At 54.1% G+C, this 25,308-nt stretch overlaps 1 protein-coding gene across 2 annotated transcripts in view; it reads left to right on the top strand.

Annotated features, from left to right (window-relative positions):
• RASSF5 (Ras association domain family member 5) overlaps positions 1 to 25,308 on the top strand; it is a gene marked incomplete at its 5' end in the record, with an annotated part of 65,583 nt that overhangs the window by 26,951 nt on the left and 13,324 nt on the right. Inside the window, one exon of one of the 2 annotated variants that reach the window (XM_080823787.1) lies at positions 9,597 to 10,093. The exons of the other annotated variant lie outside the window; for it this stretch is intronic. Within the exon in view, the coding sequence (XP_080679913.1) occupies positions 9,974 to 10,093 (120 nt within the window). Of the gene's footprint in view, positions 1 to 9,596; positions 10,094 to 25,308 lie in introns of those variants that run through there. 2 annotated transcript variants of the gene reach the window in all.

Genomic DNA, 25,308 nt, shown 5'->3' with positions numbered 1-25,308 from the left:
CCAACCGGCGGAGACTGCTGTTGGTTAACCTTTTTATATTTTCCTCCCGTACGTTCATACATTTTTCAAAACATGGTTGAGATCACCCTGTAGATACGTTTTGGCATCCCCCTTTGGAAAGCAGTAATGCCAAGGTTCCAGCTGTCTTCTCTCTGCCGTGCCACCGGAGGGAGGCGCGGCGGGAGGGAGGAGGTCAGGAGTGAGTGTGGGGGGCAGAGATGGACCCAGAACCCCGGCTGCAAGCTGACAGGGCCATGTGGGAGACACCCAGGGCCAGCAGAGGAAGGGCAGCTGCCTGCCTATGCCTTCTCCACCGCTGCTTTTAGAGTCTTTCCTTGGAGGTCTCTAAGGTCTGAGACATGCGACTTTTCCTTAGGCACCTAGCAGATCTCCTTCATGTGCACTCCAGATCCCTTCTTCATTTGAAGCCTGATTCCTAGAGGACTTCGTTGGCGTTGGCCGAGCAGCACGACAAATCGCCAGCATGGCTGTAGCCTCCCAAAGACCTTATGTCTCATGTGTTCTTAAAGTTGCTCCTCTGGTGGAAACAAAACAAAACAAAACAAAACACAACCAAACAACCCAACCCTCAGGGACTCCCCAGTACCCTCACAATGGCGTGTGAGTTTGCCAGTTTGGTCCACGCCTTTCATTGCCTTCAGGGGAGCGACCGCCGGAGTGGAAGTTCCTGGCCCCAAGTGTTGATTCTCAAGACCCACGGCAGGCCAGGGTGTTCCTGGCAGCCTCTCTCTTGTCTCAGTACATCGGATGAACAGAGGATGAACAGAAAACATAACCACTCTTCCTTCCACTCAAATCACAGCCAGGGATTGAGTGGGTTGACATCTGCCGGGCGTGGGTTCCCTCCCCTGCCCCTGCCCCTTTAGGAGCGGTTGGAGCGGCCCCTGGAAGCCAGCCTCCCGGCTCCAGGCCGCACAGCCTGGCCCCTCCCTCGGCAGCTCCCAAACCTCGCTCGGGTACTTTCCACACTTGGGAGCTGGCCATAGCCACATTCCACCTGTGCTACTATTTACCCAACATTTCTCTTTAAATAGATTCATTTCATTAAACTTAAATAAAACGTGTGTTAAAGGAAATTTAGAAAACCCTCAAATCACTGGTTTGATGTACGGAGGATTTTTTTCCCCTGACGTGTTCAATTCATACTTACTCTCTAAAATGAAAAGAACAATGTGTTTCTAGGGATGACCTCAGATTCCATCCACATAGGTCTAGCCGGGCATGACTCTCAAATCTTTCCGGATGCCATCAGTGGGACACACTGCAAACAGAGGATAGTGCCTTAGGTCATTGGCTCTTCGATGACCAGAGCCCTGGATCCAGCCACTGCCTAAGGGACACTGTGAGCAGCGGAGACAGCCTGGGTAGCTGGGAAGAAAGTTCCACCTGTCCGAGCCAATTCTAAGGCACGCATCCAAAGGAGAGCTCAGTCCATATGTACAGTAGGGAATCGTGCTAAGTGAGAACAAGTGCCCCTGCCCCCGCCACAGGACAAGCCTGTCTGTATTTTGCACACATATGTCCGTGTGTGTGTTAGTGTAGAGTGAGGACGTGGACGCCACCCGGCAAACCACTGAAGAGGTTTCACGTTGGGGGTGGGCAGGAGTCCCAAGGGGGTAGAGTTAATACCTTTCAGCTTTTGCTGTTTGCATCAGTGCTGCTCGAATAACTGATACTTTCATCTGTTTCTAGGGTAGAATTTTTTTTTTAAGCAATAAATATTTTCTTAAAGAAAGCAATGAGCTTCTCAGTGGCAGAAGAGCTAGGTTCTGATCCAGACTGTGTAGACAGCATACTTGCTATGTGACCCGGGGCCAGCCTCCTGGTTCTCTGGGCCTTGGGCTTCTCCCCTGAGGAGTGGGCGGTGTGCTGGGTCGTGAGGCTCGAGGGGAAGATGTGTGCGAGGGCGTGTGCAGACCAAGGCCTGCGAATCTGCAGGTAGTGTGGGAGGGCTGTCTCTGCTGCCTCCAGTGACCCTACTGGAGGGTCGATCCCGTCCTCCCCATGATGAAAACCTGTGGTGGCTTCCCACGACCCTTGAAATCAACCCAAATCTGCACTAGGGCAGAAATCCTTCATGGTCTGGCTCTGCCAGCTCTCCAAAATACCAGAAAGATAGGTTACTGTCCTGGACATACAACCAGGACACTATGACTCTGTGGTCAGCAGCCCGTTTGCTTCAAGACTTACAGTTGTCTGTTGCTCCCCTCTATAGATCAAGAGACCTACACACCAAAGGGACAGCCAGGCGGCTTCCCAAGCTCCAGGGTGGATTAGTCGCCTGGGGTGCCTTTCTGCCACCGCCCCCCAACCCCCACCCTCTGCTGTCACTCCTTAGCAGGGCCCCTGCAGCCGCTGCGTGGTGAGAGCCCAGTTTCCTGGCTCCTGGCCCTGTGCTCCCTCCCGCAGGCGTGCCACCGTCTCTCTCCCCGAGGCTCTGCCGTTCCAGAACCCTGGTCACTCCTGCCCCAACCCTCGGCCGGAAGGCCCCATGCTGAACCCAGAATTACCACACGGGGGAGCCAGAAGCAAGTCGAGAGAGCCTGGGAGGCGGGGTTTGCCCCTGCGGGGCGGCGCCCAAACACACCCTACGGAGGGACACCTGCGGGCACCTCCTCGTGTTCTGGGTCCTAGGTCTCCTCAGAAATGCTCCCCAAGGGTGTATCACATTGGATTGTGACCGGTAACAACTTTGTTAATGCACACCTGTGCCCTGTCTACTTGTTTTATCAGTTATTGAAGGAGAGGGACTGAAATGTCCAAATATAATTGTGCCTAAAAAAAAGTATATATTATTACATATATTATATTATATATAAGTATATATATAGATATATATCTATATAGGTTAGGTATATAGGTTTATCAATATCTATACATATCTATATCTATATACCTAGATCTATATATATCGATATATATATATATATATATATATATATATATGGCCTATTTCTCCTCAGGCTTCTATCTTGCTGAATTTTGAAGCTCCATTATTCATTACATAAACATTTAGGATTATGTTCTCTTGATTAATTGACCTCGTCAATGATGAAATAACCTTCTTTATCCCTGGTAATATTCTTGGCTCTGAAATCTACTTTGTCTGATATCAATACATATTGGCCACTTCAGGTTTCTTTTGATTACCAGGAGCATGATATTTATAAATGCATCCTTTTACTTTTAGGCTAGTTGTGTCTTTATATTTAAAACTCATTTCCTGTAGACAGCAAATAGTTGAATCTTGTTTATTTTAAAATCCAATTGGATAATCTCTGCCCTTTAATTGGGTTATTTAGATCATTTGCATTTAATGTGATTATTGATATAATTAGATTTTAAGTCTATCATCTTTCTATTTTTTTGTCTGTCCTTTCTGTTCTGTGTTCCTTCTCCCCTCTCCCCCACCCCCATCTTATTTTGGATTAATTGACTATATTTTATGATCCCATTGTATTTCATTTGTTGCCAGCCCATCCACATGTGCCAAAGGCAGGGCCAGTCCCCAGCTGTCCTGTTCCACTCTGGCTACATTTGAGACAGCCTCTCCACCTTCCACAGACTTCCTTCCACGCTCTAGAAGCCAGAAGTGCTGGCCCAGGCTGTCAGTGATTCATCTCCACTAGACAGCCGCCTCTCACAGGAGCTGCCCCAAGGCGTATCTGACCAGCTCAGGCCAACCCACAGAGCTTGTTTCCAGTCTGGCAGAGCAGAAAGTCTTCCCAACCTGAGATCCTGGCTCTGAGGAGGGGCAGAGCTCTAGAACTTATTTCTCTAGAAATCCTTAAGTTTTGGAGACCTTTCCCGGGTGTTCATCACAGCCCTACCTCCTCCTGCTACCTGCGAAACAGTGACTGCCTGAGATGGCCTCTGGCTGAGCCAGGTCAGTCCCGAGTTTCTGAGGAGGCAGCTTTATATGTGTCACAGTGAGAGAGTTGTTTGTGTCTTACCCTGGAGACCATACTGCCCTGGGTAACTGGTCTTGCCTGGAGAGGGGCAGATGAGAGATGGGGATTGGGGTCAGAAACATCTTTTGTGATTCTCTAGTCTGATGAGAAAGGGACAGTTAGAAGGTAGACTCCCCTGTGGCTGAGTCAGACCTGGCAGGAGCTGTTTAGGACCCGTGCCTCTTGGTCTGGGCTAATTTCACTGCATTCAGTGTTTTGTTTTGTTTTTTTTTTTTTAAGATTTTATTTATTTATTTGACAGAGAGAGATCACAAGTAAGCAGAGAAGCAGGCAGAGAGTGAGAGGGAAGCAGGCTCCCCGCTGAGCAGAGAGCCCGATGCGGGGCTCGATCCCAGGACTAGATCATGACCTGAGCTGAAGGCAGAGGCTTTAACCCTCTGAGCCACCCAGGCGCCCCTGCGTTCAGTGTTTTTAAGTGGAAGGGCCTTGTCAAAGCTCTTAGGCTAGCAGCCAAACAACAGAAGTGCTGTGTGGGCTAGAACCAGTGAGAAAGCGAATCTCCTGTGAGCCCACCCTAGTGTAGCCGCTCACCTTTTATGACAGGAAGTCGTCTGGGGAGAAACTGAGCTCTTGGCTCTGCACAGCTGGTTTAATGCTGTAAAATGCAGCTCTCGGGATGCAGAGTGAAATTCTTAAGGTTCAACCCCCCCCTCCCCACCCCCGTCCCATGATCTGGGAAAGGTTGCCTCTGAAAAGCATGGGGAAGGTGGAGGCCTTCCCGTGTGATTGGTGAGTATGTGTCAGGTAGAGGGGAGGACCTGGGGGATTTTGACAGGCAGAGAAAACAGCAAAACAAACCACAAGAGGGCAGGGCAGCTGCCAGGAACGTGAAACAAATTCCACGCAGCTGAAGGAGGGAGGCTGTCTTGTGGCTGGAGGCCGGTGTGAATGGACTGCTGGCTGGGCGGGGGTCCTGAAGGGCCTCGAAAGGCCTTGAAGCCCTGCTCCGGAGTTTGGAACCTCACTGCGGGCACTGGGGAGTTGTTGGATGAAGGACAGCGATTGTCATGGAAAGCTGTCGGACATGGGCGGTCTGGGTTTGAAATCAGATCCTACCCTTTACTTGCTCTGCGACCTTGGGCAAATGAACCACACTGAGCCTCAGTTTACTCATCTGCAAAATACTCTCCTTGCAAGGTTGTGCTGATCTGGTGAGATCGGAAAATGTATAAGAACTTGGCAATTCTAATATAACTTCTTATTTCCTGCTGTTCTGTTAGACTGTGTGTGGTGAGAGGCATAAACGATGTCTTATTCAGGCCTCAATCCGAACTCCTAGTTTAGTTCTTGTCATGTAGAAGGTGCCTGGTAAATATTTCTTTTTTTTTTTTTAAAGATTTTATTTATTTGACAGAGAGAAATCAGAGCTAGGCAGAGAGGCAGACAGAGAGAGGGGGAAGCAGGCTCCCGCTGAGCAGAGAGCCCGATGCGGGGCTCGATCCCAGGACCCTGAGATCATGACCTGAGCCGAAGGCAGAGGCTTAAACCACTGAGCCACCCAGGCGCCCCAGTGGTAAATATTTCTTAAATGAATGGATGAAAGCATAAGCGACTAGAGCTGGGCACAGAGTAAGGAGTATAGTACGGTAATAGTTATTTAGTAACTATTAGTTGAAATTTGAATAGAAGGTTTTATAATAGAATAGCCCTGGTCAGATCTTAGTACAGAAGGGTGACTTTGGCAACAAGGGGTGGGGGGAGTTTGGAGAAGGCTGAGATGGAAACAAAGGAAATCACTAGAAGGCTTTGCAATAATCTACATTCATGGCATTCGTTGAGCGAGGAACTACTCATAGTGAAGGAGCAGGGGGAGGGGAATCAGGGAATAACAAGCTCAGCTTCGGGCTTGTTGCCCGTGAGGCTTCAGAGGGGAGCCCCGGGTACTCGGTGAGCTGTGGCTGGAGCTAGATGTAGCTCCACCTGGGGCTACCTAGAGGGAGAGGGTTCTGAGGTGTGAGTCTGTGAGGTACGATGGATACCACTGGCAGATATCAGACTAAGCTCCCCGGGGTTGGGGGTGCGGGGTGCCAGGACCAGAAACCAGTCAGTGGCTGGACCCTGGAAAATCCCAACAAGCTGACGGGAAGACAGGACATAGGCAGACTGGGAAAGCAGGTCCTGCGTGGTTTGTGATAGCCTGTGATTTCAGGCAGGACGGTACCATGGGAGCAATCGCGTACTATTACAGAGTGTTCCAGAACTGGGTTCTGGGGTCAGACCTGCTGGGTTCATTTGGCTCCACCATGAACTAGCATGTACGACTATGTGCAGATTGCTTAACCTGCCCAAACCTCGTTCTCCTTTCTGTAAGGGAGAGATAAGAACTGTAGCTTCCTCATCAGTTGGTTGTAGGGATTAAATGAAAGGATACACATGAAGCTAGCCGTACGAGGCCTGCATGTACTGGCTAGGAATAATTTCAAACTCTGTTTCAGGGGTCGAGGGGTACGTCACCCCGGTTTTCAGCCTCTGAATATGTTGGTAGGTCACAAGACCCCCCCATCGGACCTCCACCCCGACACCCTGCAGCTGGACAGCGGGGGATTCCTCTGGAGCTAAGCGGCTCCAGATGCCAAATCAAGCCGGAGTTGGAGCTGGGATAGAGTAGCAGCTCCCGGCTCCCGGTCTTGTGATACTGCTTTTCTGGAACACGCGGAACCACGCGGTGGATCAAATGAGGGGATCTGGGCACATGTCAGGATCACATCTGAGAAAGGAAGAAAGATTAAAATAGTGTCTTTAATCATCTGAAACTTTGAGCCAGGAAAGTCACCCACTTCACCATCTCAGTGGGGCTTCCGGAACCCCAGCACGATGCCTTGGATTTAAGTCTCCGGAGGCTTAGGCTGCAGCCGGAGGTCCGGATGCCTCTTCCCCGGCTCAGGGACAAGAACAGCCAGTCCCTGTTTTTTGTGTGTTCCCCACCAGTGGCTCCTGCGTTCTCCTGCCCCTTCTCCCCCTCTCCCAGGTTCTCAGTGCTGATTATTCATAGGGAAGAGGTGCTGACGGGGTCATTAGACACTGAAAGGAATCCAGTCTTCCTCCTTTAAGGCCCCTGGAGCTTCAGTCTAGATTTTTCCTCCTGGAGGCTGGCCAACTTATTGTATTGTGTTTGATCTTTGCAGATTTCTTCGAATCCCAGGGTCCTCACCAACACAGTCTCTGTGTTGCTGACTTCTTACTCATGGCTCCCTTGCAGGCCTGGAGTCATTGGCAGGTGGAGCAGGGTGGGGGAAAGACACTAACTTGGAGGGAAGAGACTTGGAAAGTAGGAGCTGTGATGGAACCTGTTACTTCTCTCACTTTCCTATCTGTAAAATGGGCATAACAACCTGCTTTCAAGGTTCTAGAGCCGCCTATGCAGTGAATGGTAAAAAGGCTTCCAGAAGCCCTATTCAGACAGCAGCAAATATTCATAATATTTGGAATGGCATGTAGCAGCACCCTAAAAGAACACAGTGTCACTTAGAACTTCTAACCAGGTCTAGAAGCTGGCGTGTTGTGCACAGGGAGAGGCATGCCGACTCCTGGGGCACTTTGGCTTGGGGTTCAAAGGGGTTGTCACCTGCTGTCTCTTAGGATTGTGCCTTTTGAATGCGTGGCATTGCAATTGCTTTGCAGAGGTCCTTGCGTGACTCCAAGGACCACAGTGTGGCCACAAAGAATCTGGGGCCCGTTTTTTTTCTTAAGTATTGGATCCCCACAGAGCCAGGAGGTTCCTTTGATAAAGAGAAGTGCGTTTCTTTGCTGGCTGGACAAAGCAGGTAGGCTACTGAGGGCCCGAGGCTCATGCAGAGGCCCCCTCCCTGCAGCGTTCATCAGTCAGCATTGGATTTGGAGGTACTGGTGAGGCTAATACCAGATTCCTTTGCCTGAACTGCTGTCTCTGGGGACACCTCTCCCTCACCCCCAAAAAACTAGCTCTAAAATACTCATTTGAAGGAAAGATTGTTCCAGACCAAGCCAGAGGTTCTTCAACCCTATAAGCGGTGAGCTCTTCCCCTCAAAACACCCCGTAGCTCACTGCAGCCCACCCCCAGCTGCTTAGCTGTGCTTCCTGCTGGTGTGGACCGTTCTCCTGAGCCCAGGGTGGCCGGCAGCTCTCAGCTGTCTCTTGTGCTCCTACCTGCCAGGCGCTCACAGGCTTCCGGGAGAAAGACTGTGTGGGAGGATGGAGCCAAACTGGGCTGCAGTTTGAAACCCTCCTGAGCACTGACAGATTTGGCTAAGGTGCGGGAGGGAGGGGGTTCCTCATAAAAATAACGAGAGCTTAAAATGGAGCGGGCAGCTTGGTATCTGGGGGCTGAGTCTAGCCCTCTGGCCAGCTTGTGCTTCCCCCCCGACTGGAGTGTTCCACACCTGCAGGGAAGAGCCACGCAAACCCGGAGAGAGTCCTGATAACCCCTCTCAGCCACTCTCTGGGACACACCAGTGTCCACAGGGCATCAGCCTCTGAGAACGGTGGGTGCCTCTAGCCTGGCCTTGCTGGTCATGGGACTCCAGGCCCCACTCTACTGAAAGATGGCAGAGTGCACACCAGAACAGTCCCCTTTCTGCAGAGAGACTGTAGATCCAAGGGGCTAAAAGCATGGGCCCTGGAGTTGCATAGGCCTGGGTCTGAGTCCCAGGACACATATCTTCCTTGTAGGACTCTGAGCCTCAGTTTCCTCATCCATAAAATGGGAATAATATTCTCTGCCTCAAGGCCGCTGGGCAAGTTAAATGACCAGGCACAGGAGTTATGCAAGCAAGGGTACCTCTAACTGCTATTGCTGTGCAGACCTGGGCCGAAAGGTTATGGGAGTATCACCCTAATTGCTTGGAGGGCTAAACCCTGGCCGAGGAAGGTGTTCCTTCATGCAGTCTGCTGGGGACATGTAATGAGCCGTCTTTGATAGGAATGACAGGAACTGGCAAAGACCCCCTCCTGGCCAGACTGTCAGGAAAATGTACAGATAACCTGGGTTATTTGGTGTGTGCAGGCTCCTTTGGTATCCTGAGTCTTCCCGAGGGCCAAGTTTTGCGCGTGGGAGGAAGGGGAGGCTTGCGCTCCAGGTTGCCATAACTTTGCATATGATTTGCATATGTTTGTGGGGCCCCTGCCGTTTCTTCTCGCATTTCCAAGTTAAAATATTGCTGCTTCTCCAGGCAGACCAGATATTGATTTTCTTCTTCTCCGGTTACTTCTCCAACCACTCTGATTGACCGGGCTCCTTGTGAATGGAGGATGTGAGAGTGGATGAGGAGGAGGATGGGAGGAAGGGAGGAGAGACACCGAGGACCTTAGAGCCCTTTCTACTCCCTGAACATGAGCTATCATGGGTGACGAGGAGGAGCTGTTTCCAGAGGCATGAAGAAAGGCCATAGGGAATTTTCTCCCTCACGCGCGTCCCGGTCTGTTCCTTCCCGGCATCCCTAACCTGACCTCTGGTGCCCCAGGCCCACCTGTCCCTGGGATCCAGGGCCACCCAGGGAGGCGGGGAGGCGCAGGCCAGGGGCGGGCGGGGGGAGGGGCGCCGCGACAGCCCAGCCGGGCTTTGGGGAACCTTGCGAGAGGAAGTGGCTTCCGACTCCTCTGCGCGCAGGGCGAGGGGCAGGAAAGGCGCGGGCAGGCGGGGGAGGTGTCGAGATGGCGTTCTGTGCGCGGGGCGGAGGGGACGAAACCGCAGATGCCGAGTGAGCTGGGGAGCGCGGCGCGCGAGGCTGGCGCCCACGTCCCACCCGGGAGCTTGCAGCCCGGGCGGCGCGCGGAGAAGGGCGCAGGTTACCCCACCACCCGAGCCGCTCGGGGCCCAGCCTGAGAGCCCAGGCGGCGGGTGCCGGCTGCGCCTGGCCGGGTGACAGCCCCCACCACCCCCCACCCCGCCACGGGGCTGGGAGCTCGCCCCGGTGGATCTTGGGGCGGGGATCCCCTACTCCCTTGGCCGCCGCAGGAGCCCGGCCAGTGACACGCGCCCTGTGCTCACGGGGCCCCGGGCTAGATGACGGTGGACAGCAGCATGAGTAGTGGGTACTGCAGCCTGGAGGAGGAACTGGAGGATTGCTTCTTCACTGCCAAGACCACCTTCTTCAGAAATGTGCAGAGCAAACATCCTTCCAAGGTAAACATCATGATCCAATGCAAAAGCCTTTCACTGCGGGCTTAGGGGGTAGGGGCCAGAGAGAATCACTTCCGTGGTCCAGGAGGGAAACCTCCATCCTGGCCAACAGGCAAGGCCATGTGTTATCAGAATGGGTGGCCAGTTGCCCTGGGACCCTCTTGAACTTGTGGGCTAAGTGGACCAAAGGTTGGATCTGGAGCCCTTCTGGGACCACCAGCAAACACTCTTCTCTTTTTAATGCCATTTTCAGTATTTCCTGGCCCTGGACCTTTTCAAAATGGCTCTCTTTGACCTGGGACAGTGCTTGGCTCAGAGTCTGGTGACATGATCACCTGTGCCTGGGAAGGTGACAGACCAACTGCTCTGTGTCAACCCCCACCCCCGCCACCCCAAACCTGAGCTTTGAAGCTCTGGGTGGAAAATGGATGGCACCCAGTAGGGTAAACACTCATAGGTCGAAACTTCCGTATTGTGAGTGGCCAGAAACCATCTTAAAACACAGTTGTAGCGACTTTGCAGAAGCGTAGGGTGTTCTTGGAAGCAAACTAAACCTTCTTTAAGTCTCTGTCCTGCTATCATTTTAACTTACTGACTTTGTTGGGGTAACCTGAAGAGGGTCGCATGTGTTTCCTAGAGCAACTTTGGGCGTCCCGCATGCCTGAGTCCGCTGGCCACACCCTCCCGGCTGCTACCGATCACGGATCTGCCACATCCTTGGTGGGAGCGGGCGGAAGAGCTCTGTTTGTTTGTTTGTTGTGCTATTTAGATGAGAGGGTTCCAAGCCAAGGGGAGAGATTGCCCAGCAGGGACTGCTCACAGACAGAAGTGAGCTGCTAAGTTTCACAGGTGTGTGCACACTCATCAGTTTAGCTGTCCTACATGGGTAGATCCACCAGAAACTTCCCAGGCCTGACTCTGGGGCCTCCTTCCTGACTAATTCATCTTGCCCATAGGCCCTGCACTTCCTGGGTTCTGACATCACACCGATGTACTGGACCTTTCGGTTGTGAGAGGATGCCCAAGAACCAAAGGAAAGTTTTGGTATTAGTGTTTGAAGGAATCAACTAAAACGGACCCCTGGAACTAGCCGCTGCTATCTGGGGCACCCTGTGATGAGGCTGGGGAGCAGGGCCAGTTCTGGGGGGCTGGGGGCTGGAGTAGGTAGGGCATGGCTGCCAAGGGGCGGTGCCCTGCTCTCTGTTGGGGTTCTTGCCTCATGGTGTGGACGGCCCCTCACCCCTCACCCCAGAGGCACTCCGGCTGTCTAGGGTCTTTAGACCGGTGGTTCTCAGCCTTAGCTGCACCCTGGAATTAGCCGGGGAGCTTTAGAAAATGTGGGTACCTGTCCACAAGTAAAGAGTCTGACTTCGTTGGCTTAGGGTACAGCCTGGGCATCAGGATTTTGAAAAGCTCCCCGGGTCATTCTGATATGCAGCTGAGGTCAGACCATGGCTCTAGAGAGTTTTGCTGCTGCCTGGGGAGGAAATGGTTCCTGTTTTGAAAAGGGAGTTTAGCTGCGGTGCTTACTGCCAGCCAGGCTGGGAGCCCTTGGTCCCAGAAGGTGGGCTTTTGGCAGGATGGGGTGCACAAAAGGGCCCTGCAAAGCTGGGGTTTCTTTTCCTTGGCAAAGGAAAACGGTAGCTGTATCTGGTACTTCTTGGGAGAGATAGAAATATCTTGTAAGAAAATATGCTGGGGTGGGGTTGGGGATGGTGGGTGACTTGTTCCTTGGCCCAGACAGCCTTCTGTCCTCCTCCTCGCCTCCCAAAGCGTCGCTCCTGAAAATACTCCTTTGGTTTGGCGCCCACGTCAGCTCTTTCTTTACTCTGTCTAGTTCTTGAATCCATGCCCTGAGGTGAGGTCTCTGCATACCTCATTTGCCCCAGCACAGAAGCCCTCAGCGGGCAGGAATCCCTTCTAAGAAACTCATCTGTTGGACCCTGCACGGGGTGATGAGGCTGAGAGCTCCTGAAGGGAACGGATGGTGGGCATAGCCCCTCTGAGCTTGGCCTCCGTCGAGCCCCTGGCTGAGGAGATCCGGGCCGGACGGCAGTGCTTCTCAGCCCAGGCTTGCTTTCAGCGCCGCCCAGTCCGGGGAGTGAGGCCTGGCGGGTGAAGGGGTGTGTGTGCCTGACTCGGGAGCTGGGGAAGCTTCAGACAAATGTTTCTGTCTTTCGTCCTTTGAAGGGTCGTTCTGCCTTCAATCACATTTTCAGTTCCGTCTTCTCCCTTGCAGCCGCTACTGGAGGGGGGTTTCAGAGAAACCTCCTGTGCTATCACGATCCCTTCCTGATCCCTAAGGAGGATGCTTCCTTCCTCCCCGAAGACAGGTCACGTCCGAGCTCCTAAGGGAATTCCTCTTTCCTGTCTCCAAGGAAAGGCGTCTGTGTGTTTCCCGGTCGCTGAGAGACTGGGGCCCCCATCCCAGCAACGTCGTCAAGACGGTGGCTATAAATAGCCTTGTCAGAACGACCTGTATCTGCCTCAGGCCTGCACCTGGTGGGGCCGAGCTGCTCTTCCTGGTGCCACCACCTGGGAGCTGTCACTGGCCCCGCCTCCAAAGAGTTCCCCTCTCCAGCCCCTTCGGTGGGGGGTTGGGGGTTGAGAAAGGAAGTGCCAGAAAGTGAGGAGATGGCAGCGGAGAAGGGGGACTGCGCCCTGGACCCTTACAGAAAGTGCCAGATGCGTGGGGTCCTGTGGCTTGTCTGAGGTGACAGGGACAGCAGGCGGCTTCAGGGGGCTGAGGCGGCTCTGGCAGGTACTTCCCCCTCGCGTGAGGGCACTTAGATCACGTCGCTGTGGGGTTCCTGTGTCCAAACGGGGTTTCTGGGGGTTTGGGGGAGAATGGACCTACATGGCTGGTGGTGTCGTTGGGGCTGCAACCCAGCAGGCTGGGGCAGCCTGCAGCCCAGGTGGGGGTCTGTCCCAGGTCCCACAGCGAGTGTAGGGTGGAGCCAGGGCTAGAATCCACACCGCTCGCCTCCTGACCCAGAGATTTTTCTGGGTTAGTCCGACCAAAGGCAGCATGTGGCGTTTTGCAGGGCTGGTGACAGTGAAGCCACGCCCTCTGGCCATCCCCACCATCTGCTTCTTTATTCCTGTCTGGGGTCTGACCCTGGAAGTGAGGCCAACTTCGGCCCCATGGGTCTTCCCAATGCCCTCGGGTGGTGGCAGCTTGGGTTTTGGCCTCTGAGCTCTCCTCGCGTTTCCAGGAGCCCCGGACTCTGGAGCCACCCAGAGCTTTAGGGTGGGTCCCCTGAGAACACAGGACGCCTGCTTCTTGCAGAATGTCAGAGCTGAAAAGGATCCGTTTGGTCTAGTGCCCTCCTCTGCAGATGGAGAAACTGAGGCCCTGAGAGGTGGGAAGGCTGCACCAAGCCACATGTGCGTTAGGTGGAGCCAGGACTCACCCCCTTCTTGGGCTTCTTGTCACATGCTCTTCTTGGTCCTCTTCACCCAGTGGGTGACCCCGGACCAGCCATGGTCCTTATCCTCCCAGAGCCTTCTACAGAATGGAAAGACCCAGACAACTTCAGGCTCCGTTCCATAAGGCACGCTAGTCAAGGACACACTGACTCTCCCTTTAACTAGCAGGGAGAGTTCCCTGTCATCAGTTCCAAAATCTTACAACTTTGGTCATTTAAAAAGTTCTTTTGGGTGTCTAGCCCTAAATCCCATTTGCTGGATATTCCTCCTCGTGGGTGTTTTCTTTGTGGATATGGAGGACAGAAGGTTGGCTCTCTCTGTGGTTAAACATCCTTCAGCGCACGTGGAACACGCTCCCATCCCCCTGCACTCCCGCCGGCAGGTTATCTCTGTGCTGACACCATTGATTCTTGAAAAACTCAAGACAGATGCAAAGAGGAAGGGGGTCTCAGTGGTCAGAGTAGAAGCCACCCCTGGTTTTGTTCCTGCACGTGTCTGGCCATCAGCCCCACCCTGGGCAGGGCCTCTGTGGCATGCGGGGGATGTTAGCCAACCCTGATGGCCCTGGGACCAGTCAGGGAAATACCGTCCCCTCCCCCCCCCCCCAGCAGCGGGCACACCCAGGCCTCAGGCATAGCTCCTGCCCCTTCCCTTCTAGGCCTGAGAGAAAAGCGTACTAAAAAGACATGAATTCCGGGGCACCTGGGTGGCTCAGTGGGTTAAGGCCTCTGCCTTCGGTTCAGGTCAGGTCATGATCTCAGGGGCCTGAGATCAAGCCCCGCATCGGGCTCTCTGCTCAGCAGGAAGCCTGCTTCCTCCTCTCTCTCTGCCTGCCTCTCTGCCTACTTGTAATCTTGGTCTGTCAACTAAATAAATAAAAATCTTAAAAAAAAAAAAAAAGACATGAGTTCCAAATTCGAGCAGTAGAAATAACTTAAGAATCTTCAGAAGTGTTGGGATAGCTAACATTTCTAGGTGTTATCTCAGGAGCCTGCACAGACCAAGATTAACGTCCAAAGATGCTTCATGCCAGCCCCGCCCCAGGATGGCCTTCATTTTAGGCTGCAGGCTGTCTCCCCGTCCCGTGGCGCGTTCACTGCCCATCGCTGTCCCTGGCCCTCCCTGGGGTTGGCTTTTCTCTAGTGCAGACGGTAAACCCGGGAAGACACAACTCGCATCCCCTTCGGGTGCGACGCAGCACCAAGCACTAGGTTCAAAAGCAGACTTGTGAGTGCTGGTTGGCTGTTGTGGCTCTGTCTTCTCTCTTGCATCTTGTATCATCAGGATGGACGAGAGGTTATGGCAAACAGCCCCCTTTTTTCAGTCCTGGAACCTAAGAGCAAGTTATTTCCCCCTTTAAGTCAAGTTACATTGGCAGGTGGGGGGCTCCGGTTAACACATGGGAAGTTTTCGTGGGCCAGCCCTGAAATGGAGTCTTTTACAGCCACACGCCGTTGGCCAGAACTGGGTCACGTGGTCACACCTAACCCCAAGGGAGGTTGGGATGAAGTGCAGCTGTGAGCCCAGGTGGCTGAGGAAGCAGGTTGCGGTGAGAGCATTTCTCTGGTGCTGTCACGAAGCCTTCCTGCCTGCTTCCTTGCCTGACTCCCACCTTTGGAAGCTCTGCTCATACTTTCTTGGAAATGGGCCGAAACTCTACTCCGTGGGTCACCGAGCATCTGGGGCTCCCGGGATGAGGTCCTGTCTTCCCCAGCCACACTGGCAGCTCCTTGAGCACAGACGCTCGCCTCACTCGGCACTTCTCCGTGCCTCCGTAGCATCTGAAGCCTCCAGCGATGCGGCAGGTGGCCCAGCCTCCTCCTTCAGATGCACCCTCGGGATCACTGTTTGAAAACGGAGACTCAGGGACCCTGTCTCAGACTTTCTGGGTCCTGCACCTTTGGAGGTCGGACCCTCAAATATTTAATTTGGGCCAAAGTCAGGGACTTTTAGAAATACTTAAGAATTTAGAAATACTTAATAATTTCCATTAAAATACGAGATGGCATTTGTCACAGATTCCAGACGGGTTCCTAGGCTAGAAGTTGAAGCCAGAAGCTGCAGAGATTTGTTCGTGCTCACACAGCTAAGTAGAGACAGAACCGAGGCCTCAGGGCCCCTGGGTCCCTGTTACCCTCACCATGACCCACTGAGTGAGGCTGTTGGAGTGGTGGCCCTTTGCCATGGTGAGCAGCCCGTGGCGTGGAAGCACCAGATCCTCGAGCCGAGTCCTGGCTGGTCACAGCAGCTCCAGCTGTTAACTGAGGGGCCGTGGTCCAGCCGTGTCATCTCTCCAGACTGGGGTCCCCATTGTCTTTTCAGCAAGAACACTTGTGAGAGGAGCCTGTTTCAATTTTCTTCCCTGAGGGTCCCTCCTCTGCGGGAGCCGATCCCTTCTCGCCATCTTTTCACGGAGCTGATGGAGAGTTTAGATAGAGTCTACTGGGTTCTAAGCTGTAAGGATTTCTGCAGGGAGGGGTCAGGAGGAGGACCTGCCTGGCTGGCACGCGTCCCCTCCTCTAGGACTATTTGGGACTTAACTCAAGACATCCTCACTGCTGTGTTCCAGAAGCCTCCCCTCCAACCCACCTGCTCTACCAGGTTAGACCATTTATCCTGACTTAGCTGGTCTTTCCCTATAAAGCAATTCCAGTTACAGTTTGGGGCACGTGCAACATCCATCCACCCAAGTAGTTTAAGGAGAAAGGAAGAAAGATCCCACACTAGAAGCAAAGCCTGGATTCCAGCTCTTAGTTCACAATACCAGGTTGGACTCTGGATCCAGCTCCCAGCCCATGAGCTGGAAAGGGTGGCCCCACTGGCTCAGCCTGGGTGCCCAGGAGCCTGGGTTCCCTTCTCTCTTCCATTCTGACTCTCCAGGTAACCCACATCTGTGCATCTGGCTTTGGGATCCTTCTGTATGGAGGACCCAGATCCGTCCTCCTCCAAAGCCTCAGTTTCCTCTTCTCGATGGCTCAATCTACCCATAAAAGAACATGGGGACACTGGCCTGACCTCGTATATTCCCTGGGGACAAGAGGATGAGCTAAATTTGCCAGGAATCAGGAGCACTGTATTTCTAGGGCCAGGAGGAAGAAGGGAGCTTGAAAACCTTGAATCACGGGGCCTGTGGCTTCTATGCACGGTGCTGTCCTGACGGCCCCTCTCTTCTCTTCTCCCACCCCCACCCCGCTTAACTTAACACTTTCCAGCTTATGGCCCCCATCCTACCTCACTTCCTGGCTCTAGAATGAAATTCTCTGTAGCCTTTTGGAGGTCTCGCATGCCCCTCAGATGGCTAAAATTTAGTACGTCCAGAACCAACTCAGAGTTCTGCCTGCAAGTGATTTCTTGCTGTGTTTCTGGCCCTCCTAGTCCCCCGTCCTTGAAGCCTCATGGGTCTGCCCTCCTCCCTTCACCCAGCCTGTCACTGTGGGTTCTGTCTTCTGTGCTGCGGATGTCAGGCTCTCCTTTCTGCTCCCCCCCCGCCCCCGCCCTGCCCTCTGTTGGGTGTTCATCACTTCTCACCTGTACACTCCAGGAAGTCACCCAACTGGCTTCTGTCCTGTTTCTTCCCCTCTTGCAAATCCGGCTCATGAGTGCCAGGGCCCTATCATTCCAGTATCACAAAGCCCCTAGAGCCTTCCCTCTGCTTCCAGAGCAAAGCCCACCCTTGGTCCCTGTTCCTTATACAGCATCCCTAACCCTGCAGTACAAGCAAGCCATTGGCCTCAAGCAAGCCATTGTGTTTTTAGCTTTCTTGTAGCACTGAGGACGGGGGTGGGGAGACAGACAGATAAAACTACATCTCAGTGCTTACAGACCTGAGGCCCCAGCCGTGTTGGGCCACAGACCGTCGTCACTGTCCTCCCCATTCGTAGAGGATTTGGATGCGGGCGGCTGGGCGGAGGGACGTCCCGGTGGAAGATGCAGCCTCTGCCCGGCAGCCACATGGCTTTCGTCAGGACGTGGCGGCAGCTCCCGAGTCAGGGAGCTGGAGGGGCTGGGGTTTGGGCCTGTGCGGGTGCTGGGCGCTGGCAGGTAGCAGACTGAGAATGACGGGGCTGCAGCCGACCCTGGGGGGGGCGGCGCAGGAAGTTAACTCAACCTGGGAGAGGCGTAGACTCCTGGAGCTGGAGGGGACTGTCAGCCGTCACTGCAGCCGTTTCCCTGTTCCCAGGCGGGTGCACATGGGATCCATCCCAGGCAGGGGAGGGGAGGCTGCATTCATTCTTTCCATCCTCCTCCAACCCGGTTTCCAGTCCTTCCTTGTCTGGGGGGGCTGTGGTGCCTTGGATCCCCACCTGGTTGGATCCCTGCTCCGGGGGGTGCCTCGAAGGTCAGGAGGCCGCTGAGAGCCTCTGACAGACCACACAGGCAGAATCGCCCTTGCTATCAAGCCGAAAGATGGGCACATTCAATGAGGTCGTATGCAAAAGAGGGTTAGCCAAGGGCGAGGCCCCCGCCCCACATGTGTCCAACTCCAAAACACATGTTCTTTCCACTGCACACATGGCACCTTGGGTGAGAGTCAAGTTTGAAAATCTCCAGAGGAGCTCCAGCCTCCCGCCTCAAGCTCTGGTGACTGGCTCTAGGCAGCGGGGGTTCTCATTCAGCTTGCTCCCTGGTGCGGAAATCCAGGTCCCTTTTCCTGCGCAGGTCTGGGGACATCTGGGCCCCCAGCCTCACCGTTGCATCAGCTTCCGGTTGGGGAGCCCCTCCTCGTCCTTCTCATCTCCTGGCTGTCGCTGGTGTGCAGAGTGGCATTGGGTGGCCCCCCGGGGCTGTGATGGGGATGGCGGGCAGGACCCAGGTGTGCGGGGCGCTGGCCTTGCGCGAGAGGCAGGTCCTCCGTTGACAGGAACGTGCGGAGAGGCAGTAGGCGTGGCCGATCTCCACATTCGCACACGGCGGCGAAAGTGTGGGTTCCTGAGGCGAGAGTGGCAGCTGGTGGATCTGGGGTGTCTGGAGATCACGTCCACATGCGCTCACTTCTCTGTGCGCCCCAAACGCCAGCATATCTTTCCCATCCCTCATGCTGATGGGCTGAAATTTTCTGGACGAGGGGCCACATCTTGGTCATCATTGTGTCCTTGGCACGGGGCAGGGACATGAGGAAGGTTTGATAAAAGAGGAGCGGGCTTGGAGCTTCCCTCCGAACAGAGCGCCCTGAGAGGCCACAGGCGCTCCCTGGGGGGGGGGGGGGCGGGTGGGGGGGGTGGGGACAGGTACAAGCTCCTCAGAGCACACGGTGTGTGAAAGCTGATCTCTGGACTGTTCTAAAGGGAAGCTGGCTAAGATTCCGGATGTGGAATCAATGGATTTTTCCAGTAACTCTGAAAAGAAAAATCTCACTGAGTGAGCAGAAAATGCAAGGACAACTTTCCAAACATAGAGCAGCTCTCTCCGTCCCATCTGTGATTGCTCAGCTGTTTGCCCTGGAGGATGAGGGCAGGCAGGACTGGGTCACTAAGCAACGGAGCCCTGGCACCTGCTGGCAGGATTTGGCCTGGTCCTTCCTCAAGCGGGGCCTGGCGGCAGGGGGGAGGGGAGCTCATGCCCAGGGACCCATGTGAGGAGGCGGGAGAGCCTCCTACAACGGTTTCTCCGGCTGCCTTTCTGCCATGGAGAGGGGCAGGTTCAAGGGGGAGGAACAAACACACTTCTTGTTTGTCTTCATTTCCCAGTTAAATTCTGAGCAGGGCCCCGGTTGGACAGTCCCAGTCGTCTGAGCATCCTCTGTGGGCCCAGGTGCAGTGGGAAGGGGGCATGCTGCTCAAGGGACCCACGCCCATAAGTGAGCCCATTACGGGGCCTGGGAACCCAGACCACGAGCCTTCGCTGTGTGTACCTCGGGAAGAATACTCACTGCTCCAGGACTCACTCTCCTTCTGGGATAATAAAGGCCATTTCAAGAAATGCAGATGGGTGACGAATTTTGATGTGGGGAAGTGGGGTTCATGATTAGGGCATGTGGAAGCATAAAGCTGGGGTCTGCTGGGAAATGGTCAGAATGTATAATAGTGGCAGTGAATTATCGGGCCTTGACGTGTGGCAGGCACTGTCCTAAGTGCTTTCCATCTGTGCTTTCCATCAACAGTGGGGAAACTGAGGATTCAGGATTTGGGCCCAAGTCTGACGCCAGAACTCCTAGCCCCTAAGCTGTACTGCTTTTCTGAAAGCTCTTCCCAGAATTTTCCTAGCTGAAACTCCAGCCGTGAGGCTCGGAGGTGCTCACCAATGCAACCCCGAGTCGGCAGCATCCATCCGGGAGGCTCTGAGGATGGCGCCCTTTGCCAGGCCGTTTGGAAGTGGGAGGAAACCAAATGTCCCTGCCCCTGAGCCTTTGTGACACAGCCAGAGGACACATACTGAGAAGACTCAGAGTCACCTAACAGCCCACTGAGACACATTTCAATGTCCCCTGTTGGTCCCCAGGCAGCAGCGTGGGGTGGGGTTCGCAGGGCAGGCAGCACTGTGACAAGAGGACGTGTATGGGCTGCTGCAGAAGCCCCAGCATCCCTCCCCCTACCCTGGGCTTGCAAAGCCCAGGGCACAGGTGGGGTTTCCAGGGAGAGGGAGCCAAAGTGACTGCCCTCCTTTCCACAGGGCAATGCACGCCGGTGTCCTGGCTGCTGGCGCAAGTCCCTGTGAGGGTGGGCAGCACGGCCGTGCTGGGCCCTGGGTACCAGCTCCCTGGGTCGCTCTCCACTGCTGAGTCAGATGAGTCCTCTGGGGTGCTCTGCAGGGAGCTCCAGCCCAGCTGAAGCCAGCACATGGTAGGAGAGGGGGCTCTTGCAGCCTGGGCACCCACGTACCCGGCAGCCCAGGAGAGGCCCTGTAGTTAGAGCATGTGTGCTGGGCTTCTAAAGCCGCCCCCTCTCACGGCCTTGGGACGCTGCTGGCTTTGACTCTGTGCTCTCAGAGCACATGGGATTGTTCGAGAAGCTGAGGGAGCCTTCTTCAGAGTGTTCTTGTGCAGGGAGGTCCAGTGTGTGAGAGGGAGGACGAGGTTTGGGGGTGGGGATGGGTGCCCTGAAGGCCAGCCTGTTCCCAGCTCCCAGCTGGGTGACTTCGAGAGAGTGCCATGGCTCTGCGGCCTGCAGAAGAAAGAAGACACGGAAAGAAAGAAGTGTTTCCCCAAATCTTCCTTTTGCGGATGCATCCGTTTCCCCACAGGGGTGGGGGTGGGGGGAAGAAGCTGGAAAGCCAGACGTGGCTCCTTGACCTTGGCCGGCCATGCCAGGTTGGAGGGAGAGTGCCTGAGGCAGGCTGGGGAGTCCCCGGGCGTTGAGTCATCTAACAACTCTGGTTGCTCCAGAATGCGGCTGCCTGGGCCACTTCGTCTCCAGGCCCCTTCTAGATCTCTGAGCTCAGGCTTCCGTGTGCCTGAGCCCCTCTCTGGAGAGGCCCCTGGGAAGCTCTGAGACCCTCCCCTTGCTGTAGAGCTCCTCTGAGTTGGGCTGGGCTGTTCGGGTCAGCCTGAGGATCCAGCAACTTCTTCGTGCATGCAGGATAGTGGCCGGGGCCCAGGAAAAGAGCCTACCCCTGGAGGATGAGGGCCCACCTTGCTCTCAAGTAGGCTGGATTGCTCACTTGCCTGGAAGACGGAAATTACGGGACACCCCCAGCTATACGGGAACCAGATGAAACCAGCTGGCTATGAGGCCTCCTGTTGCCCCGGCCTGGGAATCCTCTTTTTCTTTAATTCTGATAAAATATACCTTACAGAACATTTACTGTTTTAAGCCTTTTTAAGCATAGAGATCTGTGGCGTAAGTATGTTGCCTGTGCTGCGCGGCTAATCCTACCACCATCTCCAGAACGTTTCCATCTTCTCCGCCAAAGCTCTGTCCCCATTACCAGCAGCTCCCCACCCCCTCTCCCCACAGCCAGCCCCAGTCTACTTTCTGCCCCTGGGAATTTGATGACTCGAGGGACCTCCTCTAACTAGAGTCATACAGTCTGTCCTTGGGTTGCCTGGCTTATTTCCCTCAGTGTGATGTCTTCAGGGTTCCGCCCTGTAGCAGGTGCCACGGTTTCCTTCTTTTTAGGGGTGCATAATATTCCATCGCCTGTCTACACCACACTTGGTGCACCCACCCATCCATCAGGGGCTTGCTTCCATCTTTTGGTTGTTGTGAAGAATGCTGCCGTCAGCAGGAATGTGCGAATACCTGTCTGGGTCTTCGTTCTTACTTCTTGTAGGTGTCAACCCAGAAGTAGCCTTGCTGGGTAATCTGGCGATTCTTCCCGTTTAATCGTTCGAGAACTTGGTGGTCCGTTTACGAGGTGGCTCTGCCATGTCACCAGCAATGCCCAGGGCTCCGGTTGTCTCCGCGATCTCGCCAATGCCTGCTGTTTTCTTTGTTTTTGATGACGGCCGTCCCAATAAGTGCGAGGTGGCCTCTCGTGGTGGTTTTGATTTGCATACCCCTAATGATGAGTGATGTTGAGCCTCTTTCCGTGTGCTTCTTGGCCATCTGTTTATCTTTGGAAAAATGTCTGTTCCAGTCTTCTGTCCGTTTCTAAAATGGGGTCTCTTTGTGGTTGTTTTTGTTGGGTTGCTGGGGTTCTTTATATATTCTGGCTAGTGATCCTCTGTCAGACATGTGGTTTACAGTGGAATCCTCTTTAAATTGGTTCTGAAAGAGCAGCATTCAGCCTTCGGAGAGACTGGAGCCTGGCACGGGGGTTTGGACCCACTCTGTCACGCCGCTCACCATCATTCCTGACTCACCCCCGAGTGCTCTCTGGTTCTGGGTGCTCTGGGGACACAGAGATGGGAAAGGTACAAACCCTGGTTTTGGAGTCAAACTAAGGGGTCAGGGAGATGGAAAGGGGGCTGACCTACGTGAGGCTGGGTGAGGGGAGAGGGACTAGGATGGAAATCCCGTGAGGAGAACTGACCTGGCGAAAGACCTTCACATGCCCTAGAAACTCTCAGGGCATGAGAAAATGCCCCAAGGGAAAAGCTCTGCGGCCATTGCAGTAGAATTCCAGGTGTCACCTGGAATCACAGTTGAGACCTCTGAGCTGGGAGGACGCTTCCCCAAGTCTCAGGGGAGGGAGAGCAGAAAAGGAAGAGGTTTGCCTCACCTGCTCTCAGAAACAGGACAGGAGTCTTCCTCTGATTTCCAGCCGTTGTCTCAGAAGTCGGTAGGTGCCATGGACCAGGAACCCTATAGGAGGAGCCTTATACGATTCTAGAACCTCTTACTCTCCCTGTATTTATTTTGGGCTTTTATGTGCATGTGTCTATAGGTGTGTATATGTGTGTGTGTATGTGTGTGTATATGTGTGTATATATGTATATATATGTATGTTTGTGCACGTGTATATATGTGTGTATATACGTGCGCACGTGCGTATGTCTTATTACTTCTTTAGGTTTTATTCAGTTCATTAGGCAAATGGTTGATGAGCCCCTCATGTCTGCCAGGCACTGCTTTGGGCACTGCCGCCGTGATCGGGGCAGGCCCTGTCCGCAGGGAGTCTGCGTTCCGTGATCGAGCTGGTCAGCAGAGGCCGCCAGGGCCATGTGTCCAGTCCACAGCCAGGCTGTGGGGGATGGGGGTCCGGGGGGAGCGTCAGGAAACCCCCTGAGCAGAATGCAGGTACAGCTTTCTAGAGGGCGGACGAGCAAGCAGTGTCCTTGGGCTCACAGTCGTGATCTGTGAAAGAGAGCGAGGGCATCCATCTAGGTCTGCAAGGCGGTCCCCAGGACTAGGGTACCAAATCGCTGGTTTGCCCAGGACTGTCCTGACTTTAGCACTGAAGGTCCTGTGTCATAAGAAAACTCTCAGTCCCTGGTCAGCCTTTGACTCAGGAGCTGAGAGCATTGCTGACTTACCCTGAGGTACAGTGGTCTTTGGTGTCTGAGGGGCCCACAGTTCCTCATGCATCTACAAAAAATGGCTTAATTTCTTTAAAAATCAGGAGGGAGAAAAATGAACTCTTGGGTTGAAGAAGTTGCTTTCTTTTGTGATATTAATATATTTATATTTTATATCAATGCTATCATAAAGTAACATTTCCCATCTTTTTTTTTTTTTTTTAATGGAGGAAGAGGGGCCCGGGGCCTTGATGACGGAAGTACTTAGGACGCACAGAGTTGTAATGTGGCTCTGGCTGAAGGACCTGTCAGAGATAAGGTGAAGGCAGAGGGATCCCATGTTGAGCCAGCCCTACCAACCACCATTCCTCAGCCTCGCTGGAGAGCTGACTACTGATGGTGATGGCAGCCACAGTGATGGTTCACTGGCTACTGTTTATTGAGTGCCTGCTGTGTACGTGCACTAGCTGTTGATTGAGTGCCTGCTGTGTATGTGCACTAGTTACTGTTTATTGAGTGCCTGCTGTGTACATGTACTAACTTTATTGAGTGCCTACTGTGTATGTGCACTAGCTGTTTATTGAGTGCTTGCTGTGTACATGCACTGGCTATTATTTATTGAGTGCCTGCTGTGTACGTGCACTAGCTACTGTTTATTGAGTGCGTGCTGTGTAGATGCACTAGCTGTTTATTGAGTGCGTGCTGTGTATGTGCAGTGTGCTAAGCACTTCCAGATGCGTGAACTCATTTCATCTCTGTGACAAACATGTAAAGAAGTCCTGTTGTTTGCACTTTATAGACAAATCCGAGCCTTGGGGAGACTGACTTGCCTGCATGCACAGACTGAGGACATGCAGCGGTGCAGGGCATTGGGGTCTGGGGATGAGGGGCTGAATCATTTCAGGGACTAAATGGGATTGTGACTTGTGAGGTGCTGGTTTGTTGGTGACTTTATCATGATCCTGAGGCCCTGTAGGGCTGGAACCTGAGTCACTGCCGCTCCAAGGCCAAGGGGCTCTCCCGGCCTTCTGCAGATGGCTGGTGTTCTTTGCCCCAACTCACCCGAATGACCCACCCCTGCTTGTAGACTGAGATGGCTGCCTGTGAGAGGGAGGGACCATGCGCAGGCTCTGGGCCATGCTGGCCCCCTGGGGAGCCCGCTGTTGTGGCCTTCATCACACCCCTACAAGCGGAGCTGATGTGGCTGCCCAGAAAGCACCGAGGCTCCATCTGTGCCATGCTGTCCTGTGCTTCTTAACAGGCCTGTGCCTCTGCCTTCCCTCTGCAGGTGGTCTGTGCACTCCCAAGGACGGGGAGGAGGGGGCTGCACCTCGCCTTCCCTCTGCAGGTGGTCTGTGCACTCCCAAGGACAGGGGGCCTGCGCCTCACCTTCCCTCTGCAGGTGGTCTGTGCACTCCCATGGACCATGGCCCTCCTGCTTCCTGTCCCAAGGTGACTTTCACAGCCTCACCCGTGGGCAACTCAATCAGTTACTGTTGACTGACTGTCTGCATGGACCATCTGCTCTAGGGTTTTGTCTTCAGCCTCTTTCCAGTTTCTCAAATCCCACCCCCTTTTTGTTTCCTGCTCCTCTGTTTCCTCCTCCTCCTCCAGAGCAGCTCACATCCCGAATCCTGCACGGTTCTGCTCGTATGCATGGCTCCCTGCTGAAACCCCTTCCTTCCTTGCTCTGCTGGGAATAGCCTCCTGGAGAACACACTTGAGGAGTTTCCATCCCTTATTACTTCTGGGATGTTGGACAGAGCCACAGATGATTCGGGAGGAATAAACCCCTTCCCTGTCCAGGGTGTGGCTGGGCAGCCATTCCAGAAGACAGGCCCTTCTGCACCTGGGGGAGGGCCCTGCGGTGAGGACCCGTGGGGCTTCCTCCTTCCCCTCTGCTTGAGGCCATTGCGAAGGGATCAGTGAGCCTTGCCTGTGGTCTGGGCGTTGA

The sequence above is a fragment of the Martes martes genome (genome assembly GCF_963455335.1).
Source record: "Martes martes genome assembly, chromosome: 15".
Classification (NCBI taxonomy): domain Eukaryota; kingdom Metazoa; phylum Chordata; class Mammalia; order Carnivora; family Mustelidae; genus Martes; species Martes martes.
This window is presented reverse-complemented; position numbering and strand designations above follow the sequence as displayed.